Source organism: Labeo rohita, chromosome 8 (assembly GCF_022985175.1).
Source record: "Labeo rohita strain BAU-BD-2019 chromosome 8, IGBB_LRoh.1.0, whole genome shotgun sequence".
NCBI lineage: Eukaryota > Metazoa > Chordata > Actinopteri > Cypriniformes > Cyprinidae > Labeo > Labeo rohita.
In genome coordinates, this window is record NC_066876.1 from 25655863 (window position 1) to 25668681 (window position 12819).

General features: G+C 35.7%; 1 protein-coding gene across 2 annotated transcripts in view; it reads left to right on the forward strand.

The window, feature by feature from the left end:
- faf1 (Fas (TNFRSF6) associated factor 1) overlaps positions 1-12819 on the forward strand; it is a 98341-nt gene that overhangs the window by 12724 nt on the left and 72798 nt on the right. For both annotated transcript variants that reach the window (XM_051117132.1, XM_051117133.1), the window contains exons 4-6: positions 6445-6746; positions 7694-7785; positions 10223-10314. In XM_051117132.1, the coding sequence (XP_050973089.1) occupies positions 6445-6746; positions 7694-7785; positions 10223-10314 (486 nt within the window). The remainder of the gene's footprint in view (positions 1-6444; positions 6747-7693; positions 7786-10222; positions 10315-12819) is intronic.

Consider the following 12819-nt stretch of genomic DNA (forward strand, 5'->3'; position numbering starts at 1 on the left):
TCCTCAACGGTCAGCGCTCATGAATGCCCCAGAGTCTTAAGAACAAATATATTCAGACCGAGCGCGATCTGTGACGGTTTATTTAGAGGGTGTGTGAATGTAAGAGCTTGGACACGAGGACATGTTTTTCTCAAAGGCACGTAATTATGAATGGAGCCTGGCATGGCGACTTCCAGCCTGTGCATTCAGTGGGTGGCTGGCACCATACTGCAGGCTGTAGGATGGCACGGTTCACTCAAGTGCCCCCATTGAGTCGCCCGCCGCCAGCTGGATCTCTTCTCGGCGGGACCCGGAGACCTACGCGCTGCTGCCAAGCCAAGCGTGTGTGGAGACTGCCATCTAGACGCTCACACTGGAATAACCATTGACTGAATGCCAGTGTCTCAGAGAAGGGAGAAAAAAAAGAGAGCGAGATATTAGCGGTTGAAAATTATATACAGATCACAAGATTGTTTAAAAATGGCTTGAAGATGCCGCAGGCTGTGGGACTCTACTGTTGCGCTCCGCTCTAGAAAGAGGTGCATTAACCGCTCTAAATTTGTTAGTAATCTTGAGGTAGTGTCTCATTTTTGAAGTCCTTTTCTAACCATCTGAATTTCACAAATGTCATCTTGTGTAGGCTGAACTCTGAAATAAGTACAAGGGAAACCTCATCCTATAATGTCTGAGGTTTACCACATTTGTATTTTGTCATCATCTTGGCCTTGTCACATGCTGTTTTTTGTTTTGTTTTAGAAGCTTCCAACATATTTTTTTTTTTTAAGAGGAATAGTTCACCCAAAATGAAAAATCTGTCATCGTTTACTGACCCTCAGGCTGTTCCAAACCATTATAAATTTCTTTCTTTTGTTAAAGGGGTCATGAATTGCCTTTGTTTTTTCAGTACAGTTCAGTACTGTACAGTTCTCTGAGGTCCACTTATAATGTTACCAAAATTTTTATATCAAAATACATCACAATCTAGATGTAATGGGCTATTTTCTATCCTATTTTGACCCCCCTCATCGAACGCTACATTTGAATAGGTGTGGCAGATTGTAGACTCAGAAGTAAACGCCCACTGGTATGATTGGCTAACAGTTTTACAGTTTTTCATAGGTGGTTGCTGCTGTGATTTAGGTTAAAAACACATAAATACTAAGTACATATCAAGAAATCTGTAATAACAGACAAGGCAATAGTAACCGTGTATTAAAAAGTTACTCACACTTGTGTGGTGCGACATTACTGTCGGATTCTGTATAGTTGGCACAGCATCGTCTTTTAGTTTCAATACTCCTGAAAATCCTGCGTCAAATTGTCTTGTAAATAAATCCGGAGTAAAATGAAGTGAACAAAGGACCAAGTTCTTAGGTCTGGAAGGTCTGGCGTTTAATTAAAAATGTTGTGTTCTTTTCTAATGTTGGGATCAGAAGGAATGCAATGCAAAGACTGCACATAGGGCTGGGCGATAATTATCACGATATATTTTCCGATAAAATGATATGAAGAGTTCGATAAATGGTCGATATAATTTTTATGTGCCAAAAGCGGAATGAAACAGCCACACTGGAGAAGATGCATTTACTATCTCGATGCAGCACGGACACGCCTGGATAAGGGGCAGTTCACATATGGGGCCGTTCAAATATCACGTCTTTTGCACACTCAAGTTCGTTATTTCAAATGTCAAAAAGTGGTATTATTATTAGTATTATTATTATTATCATTATCAGACAACCCAAACCTGTTTCTTGATTTGAAGCCCTAACTGCACAGCGTCTTGTTGTCTTCTAAGCCATCTTTGTCGCTTGGTTTCTGCACATGCGTTTAACTCTCCTGTTACACTACATGCATGAGTCGGTGGGCGGGGCTAAACAGGCAGTGATGTAGAAGCAGGTGTTGATCCTCTTCTGCAGAGGCGGTGTTTAGCCACACATTGATAAAGATAATTATCGTGTGATGTGAATTCCCCCAATAAACGATAACAAGAGTTTGATATTATGTTTATGCGGCAAAGGCAGAGCAAAAGAGTGCTAGTCAAAGCGCGCAACTCGGACCGTTTATCCGCTCGGATCAAAGTTCAAATGCCGGCACGGCGCAGACTTACTACTAGAGCAGAAGTGTTCGCTCGCTCACTAAACAATGCCAGTGTGAAGCGCTTGAATTCAGTGAAGAACACAAATGACTCTATTTGTAGCCAGATGAAACAGCGCTGACAGGAGAAACACTGTGCACAACGATACAGTCAGGAGGCTTTTTAAACTACAAGTAGCCATTATTTACCATAGATTTACTGTAGTAGCAGTAACTGCACAGTGGAATTGTGTCAGAAATGTGGGTATATTTGCGTCAAATTTTATTATGTTATTAATATAGACGTATTAAATGTATTGAAGGAGGAATGGAATTTAATTACAGTATTTTTTTTTTTGTGATTAAGCTTATGCGTTTATGCATTTGTACTAAATGTATTTAGACTGCTGTTTTTCATACAAATACCTAGGAACCATATTACATTTTTACCATGGTATTGAGGTGCTATATTTGTGGGTTTAACTGTTAATATCATGATCTATGGATGATACTGTGGAAGAGCAATGGTTAATTAAAAAAAAAAAAAAACTCAAACAGAATAATTAAATTTCACCATATGAAAATGAGGTTGCTACAATTTTTACAGATATTACTGATTTTGGTAATGAACATAAATCTACATCTGCATCCTAACTCAAGCTACTATCAAATGTGTATTCTAAGACTTATTATTAATATTATCAGATAACACAAACTCATTAAATATATTACTCATTAAAGGATGCAAAACTAAGAATTTTTTTTTCTATTAAGATATTTATTTTGTTAAGGAAAAATGACTGGAAAAAGTGTTTGTCATGTTCTGAGCATAAAGAATATTTTAAAGCCACGTTTAACCGTCTGGTTTTTACAACTTTTACATTTTAGCAAAAATCTGCCTTTAAACTATAATAAAAAATCAAAATTTGGCATTTATCATTATAATTATTGATATCAACTGATATGAAAAAAATATATTGTGATATATCGCCCAGCCCTAAGCCACACTACTGCATCATAAAGTGGCACATTCCACAACCTGTCATTTTGGCAGATTGGCTTCAGTATAAGCTGTTGTTAGACTAATGAGAAAGTTTTGAGAAAGTTATCTCTTATTTGTCAAAAAATCATGGGAATTTTGATTTTGAGTTCATGACCCCTTTAAACACAAGAAGGTATTTTGAAAAATGCAGGTAGCCAGACAGTTGACTTGTAGCAATTGACTGTTCATTCGCAAAGAGCTTGATTGACAGCTCAATCTGACCAATTATAACGCCAGTCTGCCATTCTTTAACTGATGTCTCACTTTTGCTGACTTCACCCTACTTTTTTGTGTTTTCTGAGTTCCTACAGTTATGGAAAATCTGGAGATGTCAAATTTTAAAATTGTGAATTACAAGCCTAAAAGTAATGGAAATGAGTAAAATCTTGAAAATGTAGTCATTCAAATTTCTACAGTGGTTATATTTTTTTAATGTGTGAGAAATGGATACACATTTTTGTTATTTAGTAATAATGTTTCCCTCTAGGAAGCTGTAAACCACTGTGACTTGGAATTGATGATATAGGTTAGTCAGGTTTGTGAACAAATCATTTAGACCGGTTTTGTGAACCGAATCAATTGCTTAATTGATATCTTTCCAGTGTAAATGAATGCTTTGTTCACTCTGTCATGAACTTGACAGCTGTAGAGCCGACTGCCAGATTTTCTTTTTTTTCTTTCTTTCTTTTTCTTTTTTTGGTCATGAAATGTAACTGTTATCGCCCAACTCTTATATAAAGTTGGATGTATTAATATGTCCAACTTTATCCTTATACATAAAATGTACTCAAGTAAAATGTTATATACTACATAGCTCAACTGCTTAATTTCAAAATGTAGGGCCCTATGAAATCCATTGTAATTTTTCTGGATTCTGTTTTCTCCATTTTAATTTTTTTTTTTTTATGGTTAAATTATGTTTTATTAATCAAAAACCAAGTCCAATTAAATAAAATGATGAAACTTATACAATTTAACATCTGTTAATTAAAAGTTCAACAAAAATGTTCAGGGCCCTATGAAATGGTTGATTTTTTTTTTCTCACCGTCTGTTTTATTGAATGCATAAAAACAACTTGATTTATTACTAAAGTTTATTTTTACAATATTTTTTACGGTGTTTAAATTTTTCTGGTTATCAAATGAAGGCATAAAATATAAATGTATTAATTAGTATCTTTTAATCATGAATTAATTCATCCAAACTTTGACAGATTCCGTGACATTCCGTTTTATACAGTTAATTCCGTTTTTACGACTGGATTCTGTCTGTGTTTTCCGCACTGCAGAGATCATAAGGCCCTATAAATGTGTGTTGGAAAAATCGCTATACAAGTAAATTTGACTTGACATTTCTATTAAATTTTGATCTATTCCTCGTACAAAGCTGTCGTAGAAAGACTGCTCAAATTTGATAAATCATGCTGTTCTATGATCTTCTGTGCCTGTGCTTCTTTTCCATCATGTCTAGTTGTTTTATTATAAACATTGAATTATGTGACTATTTTGACCTATAGATGTCACTGAGGCTGCAGCAGTGCCTGTGTTTTTCTTTTTTTCTGGACATTACTTTAATTTATCCAGTGTTTGGGTTTTCCTTTTTGTGTCTAACGAGTTTCTGAATGCCCCCGGAGCCTAACGTCTTTAACCTTTTGGTATTGTAATAAGGTGGTATAAAGTCAGGCATTGTGTGCTGTGGCTGGCCCCCCGCTCCTGCTCTTACAGCGATATGTGCTGACCCTGGAGGAGAAGAGAGGAGCCTTTGTCCCGCCAGCGCTCAGAGAAAAGACATTATTTACTGCCACAGGGGAACACGGGGGCACGGGGGAATTCAGCCATCAGCCGCTGAGAGAGAGAGTACGAGAGAGGGAGAGAGCGAAAGCAAGTGCCAGAAAAAGCCGTTTTGTGTCCTCAGCAGAGCAAAAAAAGGGTGATTTTCTCTGGGTCGGACAATCGAGCGTCTGTTGGGCCCTGCCCATATTATTATACCAGTAAAGCCTGTTTACATTGAGTCTGATACTGTTTGGATTTCAGCACTGCCGCCATTGTGGATCATGCAGAGTGGTGTAAGGAGGTGCAAGCTTTTTTCGCTCTCTCTCTTTTCGCTCCCTCACTTTATCTGTTTGTCTGCCTTCCAAATCCCCTTTTTTTTAAATCATCGTTTTCTAATTGGATGTTGAAGTCGGTTTCTGCTTACAGTGGGTCAGATAAAGTGAACAGAAAATTGACAGGATACCCAGTGCTCACAATGGATCATAAAGCAAATACAGAAAGACAGGAGATTCTGTTCCACATATTATGCACTACATGGGTAGTTTTTCATGATTTGGGGGTTTAAAACCTAGGACCCTCTATCCAGACACTCAGTCACACAGTAACAATATATATTCTATTCTTATAGCATTTATATGGACAGAAAAAAATATTTATAAAAAAAAAAAAATATATATATATATATATATATATACACACACACACACACTACCAGTCAAACGTTTTTGAACCGTAAGTTTTTAATGTTTTTAAAGATGTTTTGTTCTGCTCACAAAGCCAAAAATACAAAGCAAAAAAAAAATTATTTTTACTATTTAAAGTAACTTATTTTTACTATTAAAAATAGCGTTTTTCTATTAGAATATATTTTTAAATATAACATACACCACCCCCCCAAAAATTATACTTATTCCAAGCTTTTGAACGGTATAGTGTATAATGTTACAAAAGCTTTTTATTTCAGATACATGCTGATCTTTGGATCTTTCTATTCATTAAAGAATCCTGAAAAAAAAAGTACTTAACTGTTTTAAATATTAATAATAATAAAAAAATGTTTCTAGAACAGCAAATCAGCATATTATAATGTTTTCTGATGGATCACGTGACACTGAAGACTGGAGTAATGATGCTGAAAATTTAGCTTTGATCACAAGAATAAATTACATTTTAAAATATATTCCAATAGGAAGCAGTTATTCTAAATAGTAAAAGTATTTCACAATATTATTGCTTACTGTTTTAAAACTTATGACTGGTAGTGTATTTATTGTTTTTTTAATTAAAAAAATATATTAACGTGGAAACAGTAATAAAATTTGTCAGGATTCTTTGATAATTTAACATTTCAAAAGAGTAGCATTTGCATAAAATATAAAACTTTTGTAGCATTATAAATGTCAGTTTAATAATAAAAGTATTTACTGACCCAAAACATTTCAGTGCTATTGTTTGTGTGTGTATATATAATAATTTAATAATATATAAAAGATTTTGGTAATAATAGAAATGTGCTTTTCATAGCTATTTCAACACTTTTTGAGCTAATCCTCATTTTCCTCTATCTTGTATAGTAATTTCTCCAGTGAAGCATCTCAGACCAGCCCCTTTGGACCCCACAGCCAATCAGAAGCCACAGCACCTACGCCCTCAGCCCCACCTTCTTCAGCTTCAGCTTCAGCTTCAGCATCCGCATCCGCATCCGCATCAGCATCAGCATCATCATCTTCCTCACCCCCATCCTCATCCAGCCCAGCCTTCTGCCCTGTCCAGCCCTCTCGGCACATCTTGGAACGGCAGTCGCGGATGCTCAACTTCCATGTGGAGTACAGACAGCGCTCCATAGAGGTGGTGCTGGAGGATGCCAGCACAGTCGGTGAGCGCACAATGTTTTGATACATTAACACTAGATTGGTTAATCATTTAATCTTTTCGTGGTAGACAGCTTACTGGCCCACAACCAAAAAAAAAAAAACAAAAAAGATTTTGCAAAAGACAGCACAGGCGATTAGCACACACACTCCCTTTCCTAGACGTACACGTCATGCTGAGCATCTAGTGGCATGTTTCATGTGCTCTGTTAGCCACAATGCTGATTCGTTTCTCCGTTTTGAAATGGCTTTTGTCAAATAGGCAATAATTAACATGTCATTTGCAGTAATATACCTGTCTTAAAAAGTTTTCTCAGAAATGACTGAAGCATTTTCTTGGTAGATGTAGATACTGAGCTTTGATTCTTGGTACGACACAAGCCACTGAACTGAACCACACACAGTTGAAGAAACTGTATTTCTGTGAATGAAAGTTGAATCTTGTGTCACGAGCGATGTCAACAGGAAGAGCTCTGCGCTACAGAACTGGCACTCAACAACCCACAGAAATAGAATTGCCTGTTTGGTGTTGGTATAATAATCAACTCACTGGTGTGTTAAACATACAACGTGTGCATGTGTTATTTATATTAATGAATAGTATTCATTAATATAAATTATTATACTGTATTAGGTTGCTTTTGTTTGGGTGTTTTTTAATCTTACAGTTGTTGTACATATGAAATGTGTTGTGGATATGTGTTCTGCAGAGGTTGTTTTGTGGGTGACAAGTCTTTGACAGACTCTTTCTGTTAAATGCTTGTCTGCAGTTCACATAAATTGTGTGTGTTTGTGTGTGCAAACAAAAGAAATTTAGCAGCTTGGCTCCTGAACTGGCTGAAGATAAGAAGCGCTTGACAAAACTGGACTAGACATGTACTGTCCTCTAGTGGTAACTTGCTAAACTGCCATTAAAATTGAATAACCTATTCTTATTTCTTTTTCTCTGCAGGTGATATTAAAACTATTTTAGAGACTGAGCTACAGGTGCCTGTCTCCAAAATGCAGTTAAAAGGCTGGAAGAGTGGAGACGTATCTGACAGTGTAAGAATGACACTGATGATATTCAGATTATTGGTGCATTGTTGTTGTTTTTTTTTTAATGCATTAAAGAGAGAGTTCACCCTAAAATGAACAATTCTATCATAATTACTCACCCTCATGTCATTCCAAACCCATAAGACCTTCGTTCATCTTCTGAACGCAAATTAAGATATTTTTGATGAAATCCGAGAGCTATCTGAACCGTAGACAGAAATGCAACTACTACGTTCAAGGCCCAGTAAGGTAGTAAGGACATTGTTAAAATAGTCCAGTGGTGTATAAAGTACTTTCTTCCATTTGGTATTTTTGGGTAAGAATAAGAAGCACTTCATCCGGTACTTAGTGTCTTCCATTACAACATAAGAAAACGTTTCTGGAATCTGCATCTGAAATAGCATTAGTGTATTAGTGTATTTACACAATTTAATGTATCTCAGAGGGGACATGGATGCATTTAAACTGCAGTTAATAATAGGCCTAATGTTTTGTTTATAACATAAAATGCTGAATACTGAAATTTAAAACAATTTAAAGGAGAACTCCACTTCCAGAACAACAATTTACAAATAATTTACTCACCCCTTTGTCATCCACGTTGTTCATGTCTTTCTTTCTTCAGTTGTAAAGAAATTATGTTTTTTGAGGAAAACATTTCAGCATTTTTCTCCATATAATGGACTGATATTGTCCCCCGATTTTGAAATTCCAAAATGCAGTTTAAATTGGCTTCTAACGATCCCAAATACGGTTGTAAATGATCCCAGCCGAATAATACAATTTCTATACTTTTTAATGTCAAATGCTCGTCTTGTCTTACTCTGTCTGGACTGTTTTTGTTCCGGTTCGTGACAGTTAGGGTATGTCGAAAAACTCCAATCTCGTGTTCTCTCTCAACTTCAAAATCGCCCTATATCGCTGTTTTACCTTTTTTTTGTGAAGGATGTTTGATCTTCTTTGCATGTTCACTTTGCAAAGACTGGGTCGGTACTTCTGCAGCGATGTAGGATGATTTTGAAATGATTTTTGAAGTTGAGGGAGAAAATACGGTCGTAGAGTTCAAGGACTGCAATCAAGATGAGCGTTTGAGAATAAGTATTTAAATTGTATTTTTTTTAAAATGTAAATAACCGATCGTTTCGCTAGATAAGACCCTTCTTCCTTGGCTGGGATCGTTTACAACCACATTTGGGATCATTTGAAGCCACATTTAAACTGCCTTTTGGAAGTTCCAAATTGGGGCACTATACCAGTCCATTATATGGAGAAAAATGCAGAAATGTTTTCCTCAAAACAAAAAAAAAAAACAATTTCTTTACGACTAAAGAAAGAAAGACATGAACATCTTGGATGACAAGGGGGTGAGTACATTATATGTGAATCTTTGTTTTGGAAGTGGATATTATCACAGAAGATATACTGTAAATCACACACCTCAGAGTTGACTTGCGTGGAAAAAGAATCATTCGCGGTTGTGTGCGCACTTGTTCGCACACGAGCGAAGATGTTTTTAGGAGTCTGACTTGCAAGCGCGAGACCACTGATTCATCGAACCTGCTTTCCTGTAGTGCGTGTTCTTCTGACTATTTTGTAGTAAGTAACGAACATGCTTTGGGGAAATGTGTTGGAGTAAAAGTATACATTTTAATTAGAAAATGTAGTAGAGTAAGAGTAAAAGTAAAAGTAGGCTGAAATATAAAAACACAAGTAAAGTACAGATACTCCCAATACATACTTAAGTACTGTAACAAAGTATTATTACTAAGTTACATTACACCACTGAAATAGTCCATGTGACATCAGTGGTTTAACCATAATTTTATGAAGCTACAAAAATACTTTTTGTGTGCAATGAAACAAAAACATAGACTTTATTCAACAGTGTATTCTCTTCCGTGTCAGTCTGTGCTGCCATTCACGAGAGTACCACGATGCATGAATGAATTAGTTATAGTAGTTGCGTTTCTAAATACGCAGAGTCAGAAAGGTCTTCAATTTCGTTCAATTTCGACGAACAGAGGTCTTATAGGTTTGGAGCAACATGAGGCTGCGTAATTAATGACAATTTTCTTTTTTGGGTAAAATATCTTTTTAATGGTGCATTAATTATCTTTTTTATATATATAAAACTTTCTATATATATTTAAAATGATTTAAATGACAGTCGCAAATACATAGTGATGCGACTTTGCGAACTTGCTATTTTGAGAGGGGTCTAAAAACAATCTAAAAACAATTATTTATTTATTTTGTTTTTACTAATTTTTTTTACTATTTTTGTTGTTTTTAGACACCCCCTTTTACTATTTTGAGTTTTTTTTTTTGTTGTTTTCATTAAATTACTCTTTGTAGTTTCTCTTGTAGGTTTTACTTGGAAAATGACAACTTCAAAGCATTTATGACCTCTTTGATGGTTTTCTTCTTTTTCGCTTTTTCTCAGACTGTTCTGCGGAGTTTACATCTGCCTAAGAACAACAGTTTGTATGTGCTCACCCCTGATATTGCCCCTTCAGCCAGCACCAGCCAGAGCAGGTGTGTTTTTATAACGTCTATTTTCTGCATTGACATTAGGCATACAAATACACTATATTTGTTTGACTCTTTAGCTCTTTAGCTATATATGAGTGGCACCTCACTTTATATGCAGTTGAGGTCAAAAGTTTACATACACCTTGCACAATGTTAATTATTTTACCAAAATAGGAGGGATCGTACAAAATTCATGTTATTTTTTATTTAATACTGACCTGAATAAGATATTTCGCATAAAAGATATTTACATATAGTTCACAAGAGAAAATAATAGCTGAATTTATAAAAATGACCCAGTTCAAACGTTTACACACACTTGATTCTTTATCAAAACTGTGTTGTTACTTTAATGATCCACAGCTGTGTTTTTTTTGTTGTTGTTGTTGTTTAGTGATAGTTCATGAGTCCCTTGTTTGTCCTAAACCATTAAATGGCCTGCTGTTCTTCAGAAAAATCCTTTAGGTCTTACAAATTATATGTTTTTTCAGCAATTCTGTGTATTTGAACCCTTTCCAACAATGACTGCATGATTGTGAGATCCATCTTTTCACACTGAGGTCAACTGAGAGACTCATATGCAACTATTACAAAAGGTTCAAACGCTCACGGATGCTCCAGAAGGAAACACAATGCATTAAGAATTTGAAGATCAGAGTAAATTTAACTTATTTTGACTTCTGGGAAACATATAAGTATCTTCTGAAGGGCAGTACTAAATGGGGAAAAAAATATATATTAAGGAAAAATAAGAAAAATGTACAAATCTTCATTCTGTTCAAAAGTTTACATCCCTGGCTCTTAATGCAATGTTTTTCCTTCTGGAGCATCAGTGAGCATTTGAACCTCGCTCAGTTGTCCTCAGTGTGAAAGCCTGAAGTTATTTTTTAATAGCCTCAGAATCCGGGTTTATCCCACTGTCATATATAACTTTCAGAAACATAGGCATTTTACATTTGTGTTCTCAGTAGTTCAAAATCCTGTTTAAATGAGGTTGATGGCATGACATTCCTAGGATTTAGGCAAAGATTTCTATAATTTCTAGAGAGTGCTCATTAGGATTTCTATATTGTGTATAACATAATGTATCATAATACACAGCAACGTTTGAATGGCTGTCAATAGAGAGAGATGCTTTTTGAAAAATAATTTTGTAGTTAACACATCTACCAGCAGGGGCTGCCTGGACCTTGTGAACCAGACAAACCTTTATTCCTTGTTTAAAAGAAGTCCCACTCACACCACTAGGTGGCGTTGCAAGACCACATTTTAGACAGTGACACTAGCTCAGCATTTTGATTGTAAAAAAGAATTTATTTATATCAATTTACAATGCCTTTAATAGTTTTTTTTTAATATATTAATACTTTTTAGTTCAGCATGGAAGCATTAAATGTATAAAGATCACAGTCAAGACATTTATAATGTTACAAAAGATTTCTATTTTTAAATAAACACTTCTTATAAACTTTCTATTCATCAAAGAATGCTAAAAATCAGTTTCCAGAAAAATATTAAGCAGAACATCTGTTTTCAACATAGGTTATAAGAAATGTTTCTTGAACATCAAATCAGCATATTAAAATGATTTCTGAAGGATCATGTGACACTGAAGGCTGGAATAATTGCTGCTTACATTTTTTTTCAGCTTTGCCATCACAGTAATTACTGTATTTTGACCAAATAAGAGACTTATTTGGACCAAAACTTTTGAATGTTAGTGTATATATTGGATCTTCTAAAAAGTTTAGGAATTTAGCAATGCATATGTGAATTTAGAGATGCTGTGGCTCGATATACATTAGATTCAGAAAGAAATGAAGCAAAAAAAAAAAAAAAAAAGGTTGATTATCACCCTTCATTCTTTATTTAAATAAACAAGACATTGACATTGTGGTCAGAGCAGTGCGACTCAAAGTAATAAATGAAAGTAACTTCAATTAGAAGGGCTGTGTGTGTGTGTTATATTGATGTGCCTGTGTTTGTGTGTGTAATTATGTGTTGATTAGCACTGCTGTAAGTCCCGGCGGGAGGTGGTGGCGATGCCGTCGAGCGACTGGGTATAAACTGGCATCTCTGTCAGCTTGTGTGGACACTGTACTCTAGAGTGCGAAAACATTCTGAGAAAAGTACTAAATGGGCTGTAAACTAACATTGTGATAACAGTACCCTCCAAAGCACATCAGCACTTAATTTTTTTCTCTCTTGGCACCTTTTCAGACGCCTGCATTTCATTTGGTCCAGAGATATTTTGTATGTGTGTATTTTTGATTTTGGAGATTGCAACACAAACACACATTACTGTGACGTACGGCGTGCTATTGTGGACTGCATCGCTGGTCACAGGTTTAATGGATCTGTCAAGATCACATATATTAACGCAATCCTGACAGCTGCTCTCGCCCGTCTCGTTTTTTTCCCTATCGGGCAGGTGACGTGCCACAGAGACCTTGTCACCTCTGTCTCTAAATGGCACAATATCTAATATCCAGCACCTACTAGAGCTCA